The 6472-nt window shown below is 39.4% G+C and overlaps 1 protein-coding gene across 1 annotated transcript in view; it reads left to right on the forward strand.

The window, feature by feature from the left end:
* The first annotated feature begins 4506 nt into the window (after positions 1-4506).
* The window catches only part of SLC9C1 (solute carrier family 9 member C1), a 73833-nt gene continuing 71867 nt past the window's right edge, over positions 4507-6472 (forward strand). The window contains exons 1-2 of the mRNA XM_034990875.1: positions 4507-4560; positions 5025-5196. Coding sequence (XP_034846766.1) covers positions 4507-4560; positions 5025-5196 — 226 coding nt within the window. The remainder of the gene's footprint in view (positions 4561-5024; positions 5197-6472) is intronic.

The following is a 6472-nucleotide window of genomic DNA, read 5'->3' on the forward strand; positions in this document are numbered from 1 at the left end:
GTCATTTGGCTAGAGAGAACAGGCTTTTTTTGAAGTCTTTTAAAAATCTGTACTTACTGGCATTTCCAGGTTTCCAGCTTCTCCAGTACCCAGTCTGAGATAACTGAGGCAAAAAGAAAACTCAAAGAACTTATCTCAGTCAGTTATTCAGGTCTCAAGGTACCTCTCTGGCCTCCCTTCCCTTCATCTTTAAGAGTCTTCTCATGCTTGTTTTATATATAATGTCCAGGGCTTTTAGCCGTACTTACTGCAAGGGATAGGAAAAAGTACAGAGACTCCATCTTCCGGAAATGGAAGTCTCACATAATTCAATTTTTAACAACAGGCAACACACTCAAATAAGCACTTCATACAATTCAAGTGGTCAATATACACATGAAAAGATAAGTGCTCAACATGCATTAGTTAGATGAAAATTAAATTTACAAATACAATAATACCAAACATCCAACAGAATAACTAACATTTTATAAAAGATTGTCAATGCCAAGTATTGGCAAGATTGGTGAGAGTTTAAATTGGCATAATCATTTTGGCAGTATCTGCTACAGTTGTATTTTGCATGCCCCTTTGACCCACTGATTAACTACTAGATATATACACCCAAAAGAAATGAATTAATATGCCCATCAAAAGAGGCTCGGTCAGTTGAGTCTGCCTTCAGCTCAGGGTCCTGGGATCAAGCCCGGGCGTGGGGCTCTCTGCTCAGCGAGGAGTCTGCTTCTCTCTCTGCCTGCCGCTTCCTCTGCTTGTCAAAATAAAATAAATAAAATCTTTAAAAAAATTAAAGAAATATACAAAAATGTAACAGAAGCCTTATTTGTGGTAGCCAAAACTGAAAACAATTCCAATGGTATCAACTCTAGAAAGGACAAGTAAATTATAGTAATCTTCATAAAATTAGATGCTACACAGCAATAAAAAAAGAAAGAAGAAAACTATGTCAGGGATGAATCTCACAAAATAATAATGAGTGGAAGAAGTCAGGGACAAAAGAATACATATTATTTGGTACCATTTATAAGAAATGTTAAGAATAGGCAAAATATTCAAGGGTAATAGAAACCCAAATAAAGGTAATTCTAGGGAAGGTATACTGACTGGAAAGAGGGACAGGAAATATTCTGAGTTGTTGAAAATACTCTCTATTTTTCTATGGGCTGTATTTTCACAGTTTGATATATACATGAAAATTAATTGAGTTGGAAACCTAATACATGTGTGTACCTGTGTGAATGTGTTTCTGCTAAAACTTAACAAAAATTTTTTTAAAGATTTTCTTCCATTTCACTTTATAATACATTCTAATGGCCATACACTGGACATCCTTAGAATCCAGATCATTGATCTTTTGAGATCTTTTTTTTTTTTTAAACCACACCTTCCTCAGCTCCCTGGTCTTCCTACCTTAATTTCCATTGTATTTACTATTTACCATTTAACTTCCTAAAGAAGAAGACAGTCTTCTACCTGTCTGTCAAGACCCATGATAATTGCTCCAGTGCTCACTACAGTAAACAACGGAGACTATCCCAAACATAATACTGTATTTCACAAAACTCCATGTATATGTAAGCTTAGTTTATCTATCAAAATCTGTTAAGACATTACTTCATCTATGCCAATCTCTAATTCTCAGAAAAAGTTCACTATTTCCTTGCATGAATAATTGTTGCTTTGCAAATTCGGGAGCTTCCCAAGTGAACTCTGAAACCGGACCCTGTGTTTGAAGAGCAAGAAGAGATTGAGGGAACAGGTTTGTTTTAGGCAGCAGCAAGATATGTAGATCTCCGCATCCACCTGCCAGAGTCCTAAAAGTTTATATAGAGGCTTACCTAGGTTCTGTCCCACATACTGTTCAGATAGTGTCAACACACATTGCTCTCTTAAGGCTCCGTTCTTGAAAATGGGTCTCCCTGTGGGAACAGTGGGCAGGATATATACTCCAAGGACATGGGATGGAGTGAAGAGTCTGGGTCCAGCTTAAAGGTCAACCAGTGGCCACATTCTCTCAATGACCTACTCCAACAATGACCAACATAACTACTTTTATTATACACTTTTAATGTTTTACCACTATACTTTTGCTCTTGTTAGTGCTACTTCCCTCTGATAACCGTAAACAAGCTCCCTCTCCAAGATCTATATTTGCAATCACCTTTCAAACATCTAGCCCACTGATGTACACTTGAAGCGTCTCATAACTAATGTTTTACTAGACAACAATAAAAGCAACCTTATCTTAACAATAGCTAGCCCTCCAATGTCTTGGAGACCTTGCTTTTAACATGCACAAATCCCTTAGAGACTTGTGCTATGCCTAACCCCCACTAACCAAAAAGTATATAACCAGTCACTCCTCGCAATCCAGTGCAGCTCTCTCAGCCCATGGGTCCTGTCCCCCAGCTATAATAAAAGCACCTTTTTTGTACAAAAAGTCTCAAGAATTCTTTCTTCACGGTTCACTGGTGGCCCCACATCACATACTACACTATTGATAACTGTCTTCATCCTTTACCTCTGTATTCTTGAAGGCTCCCATGTATATAAAAATAACACAGATAAGGCAATTTTTATTTTGCTTGAGACCGTCATTATACTCATCCAATCAACCAGTCCCGCCTGTCTTATTAAGGATCAAATCCTGTTTCCTCTGGAGAAACTTCATTGACCATCTCAGTCAAAAGTGATCATGACCTTGCTTCTACTGAATGATCATAGCACACCAGCTATACCACTCTTGCAGCATTTACTATGAACTGAAAACTTTTCAATTAGCAATAATCGCGCCTCGGATAAACCTCATTGGCTATGATACTGAAATAATTCTAAAGGGACTTGAGTTTTTTAAAAAATTCATTAATAATTAGAAGTAAATAGGTTTTAATATTATCAAGGAAGAAGAATTCTCTCTGCCCTTCAAGGTCCTCTTAGCCAGACCAAGAATCAAATTGACATGAGACAGATTAACAGAGAAAATCCAACTTAATTTCGTAGGTACAGGGATTCCATGCAGACATGAATATTCCAAAGACAGTCAGGCAAAATGAGGTATAAAGGTCATCCTGAACTAAAGAGAAGGGGCTGGGGGTGTGGGACTTCAAAGGCAAGGAAAGCAATTTCCGGGAAGAGGAAAAAGAATAAATGTTTAACCAACAAATGTTTGCTGGGCCATTTAGAAAAAAATGGGACATAGAGGACTTTGATAAAACAGGCCTTGCTAGGTTCCTCCCAACCTACCACACCTAGTTCCTATTATGATGTAGTTATCTATGGTGATTGCTCTTTTCCTGGAGGCCCTCTACCTAAATTTTTATAAGCAGTTGGAGTGGTAAAGAGCTTTCCCTGAATTGGCTGAGTTTTGATTGCTTTTTTTTTTAAGATTTTATTTATTTATTTGAGAGGGAGAGGGAGAACACGAGCAGGGGGGAGAAGCAGAGCGAGAGGGAGATGGAGACTCCCCGCTGAGCAGGGAGCCCTGGGACACAGGGCTCGATCCCAGGACTCTGGGATCATGACCTGAGCCAAAGGCAGACACTTAACCAACTGAGCCACCCAGGTGCCCCTTGACTGCTTTTTAACTCAAAATAATCTTCATGCCAAAGTGGCCCGCTTGGGAGTGGCCTGCCTTTGGTCCCTACAATATTATTAAACTTCTTAGCTATAAAAGGTGGACCTCACTCAAAAATGAAAGAAGGAATCACAGACAAAAAGCATCAATAGGTTTGTATATAAAAAATAAATTTAATAATGGTGAGATTTTTAAATTAAAATTTAAAAAGGCAAATAAGAGATGAGAGGAAATCACTCACAGTAGATATTACAGAAACAAATCATGACAAAATTATTTATTTTCCACTGAATTCCACCCAAGTAAATTAGAGAAAAATTAAGGGGGGAGATACAGTTCTTCTTCCTTGTAGCTATTGGGGTAGAATTAAGTGGGCCTGGAGAAAGAGATGAAACAGAACGGAAAATAAATATTTAAAAAATCTTTAAAGTAAATGTTTATATCTTTCTTGTGAGAGTATAGACAACAGTGATTACTTCATCTGCTAATCTAATTCTAGCTCTAATAGAAGATAACTTGCATGTCTCTCAGAAGCAATCTCGATCTTAATGTCTTTAAAACATCATGTGCACTTTATCACTTTTGAAAGCCTTTCTTAGTTTTCTTGACTGACCATCCCCCAAGTGGATTTACATTGCTAACTTGGTGAAAATAATTTCCTTCGGCAAAGTCTATTGCTTAATGGCCACTGCAAGACCAATATGAAGTCTGAAAGGTTCTCTGCGGACCAGGTGGATAATTTAATCAGCCATTCTCCAGCATTTATTTCTGTCCTGGGTGGATTCGCCTTTCATTTCCCCACTCTATGACCTCTCTTCTCTGCACAAACCTTTTTGTAGGCATTGAAATAACTTCACAAAGGCTTTGGGTGAGTAAAATTATAAAGAGATATCACATATAACAAGTAAGTATCTAGATTTCAAAATCATTACAAAATGTCTCCTAAAGTATTTTATGATGAGAGTGGAAATATGAAAATTGGCTTTATGGTAATATCACTAAGTAATTTCAATTAAAATATCCTTTACATAGTATGTTTAGGAAAAAGAAATGAGTATATCATTATTCCTAAAAATTTCTCCACATAAATGTTCCAGAAGTGAAAGTCCACCTAGCCTGTTCATTCTCCTACATGTCCCAAAGAGCCATTCTCTCCCTTTTTTTCCTAATCCAGCAACCTACTTCCTCATATTTCAAAATCTCTACCTCCCTGTCTTACCCAGGACACCCACTTCTGGAATTCTAGGAAAACAGTGTCCATCAGCTCTTTGCCAGAAACCCACTGGTCCAAAACTTTAAATTAACATAGCAATAAAATCCTTGGGGTTCCTTTTCACCCTTATTTATGTATTTTTGTATATTTTTTTAAACAAACATGGCCTTAAGACTTCCAAGGTCTTTGGTAGTAAAGGGGCAATGGTGCAGAGTAGCCTCTTCCGGTGTATTTCATCAGCCAATCAAGTCAGGAGTTATGAACCTGAAGCCAATGGGTGCAGACCAGGGGCGGGGCTTGGAGCAAGTAACTGCAGTTGAGGTTGCAGTTGATCGTTCCTGTTCTGGGGTGACCAGAGTCGCTGGCCTCCTCTTCTCACTACTCCAGGATACTCCTCCTGAGGCTCTGGACGGTGAGCCCTCCCGCGGCTTACCCTTTAGGAAGTTGTCCCCTCCCCTCTGGGACTTTCCCTGCTGGCTCAGCCTTTCCTCGGAGCGGAGCAAATGCTCCCACAGTATTCCGGCTGCCCATTCAGCCAGCCATTCCGGAGTTTCCACCTTTCCCTTGGCAGCCAAATCAAGGCAAACGAGCCTCTCCGTTGGCCTTTCTGCCCCTTAGCCCCTGCCCCTCCTCATGACTCTTCCTATATCATCCCTCTGAACTATTTACCTGGCGTGGGTTTGTTCCCTTGGCCTTGCTGAGGCACGGAGAGGGAAGCACACTGATGCCCTGGTCAATCCCCTCAGGTGCATGGAGCTGAGCCAAGAGGGAGAAGAGCTCCTTGGAAGTGAAGAGGCATTAGGAGGGACACAGACCGCCCACGTCAGTCAGACTCCGTGAGTAAGGGCTGCTGTGTGGTGTGGCAGGACCCTGCTGGTGGATCTGTCATAAACCATTAGGCCAGAGTTTGCAGCTCGTGACGATTACTGGGGTGCCACCGTGCCCTCCTCAAGATGCTTTTGTCAGCTAATTCCTGAAGAGTGTGATTAGAAGGAAAAAAGACCTCCCGTTTTCAGGGACAGGGAATTAGTCTTACTTCCACTTTTCCGTGACACAGAATTTCTTAAGACTGACAGACTGTTGAGGACAAGGCTACATTCCCTTTTTGAGAGAGCAGTCATCCATCTACTCCATGCATAGTGCAAATGGAGGCATTATCGAATTTATTGAAAAATTAATGTGGGAGACCTATATGGTAATTTCAAGACAAACGAATATTTTTCCCTTAATGAGACACGGACTCATAAACTCCAAAGTTGTCAAAAGTCAGCTTAAGCTTAAGAAGAGTTTTAATTACATTGAAAATATGTTTAGTCTCACTGCTATTTCTGTACCCATACCTAGTATGGGTAGTGTTAGCATTTTACTGAGATGAGATCATTTCTTAGGGTCAGAGTTTTGTTAGGAGAACTCGGAGCAGAGGTTGGAAAAGCCAGACTGAGTATTTGCCACATATTTACAGCCAGATAGTGAAATTCTGTTGAACTTGATCATCCATATCCCTGAATTTCAAGGATAATTAAGACTCGGAGTAATTTTATTCTTTTCTGAAAGGAATTGATTAAAATTAAATATGTAAACACCCAGTAAAGTTTTCAAATAAACAATTTTAGAAACGAGAAAAATGCTTATGGGAACGTGTTTTTAGTTTGAAAAATAAACTCCTTAACTGTATTAAATTCTGCAAG

Source organism: Mirounga leonina, unplaced genomic scaffold (genome assembly GCF_011800145.1).
Source record: "Mirounga leonina isolate KUSES-001 unplaced genomic scaffold, KU_Mleo_1.0 Mir_115, whole genome shotgun sequence".
NCBI lineage: Eukaryota > Metazoa > Chordata > Mammalia > Carnivora > Phocidae > Mirounga > Mirounga leonina.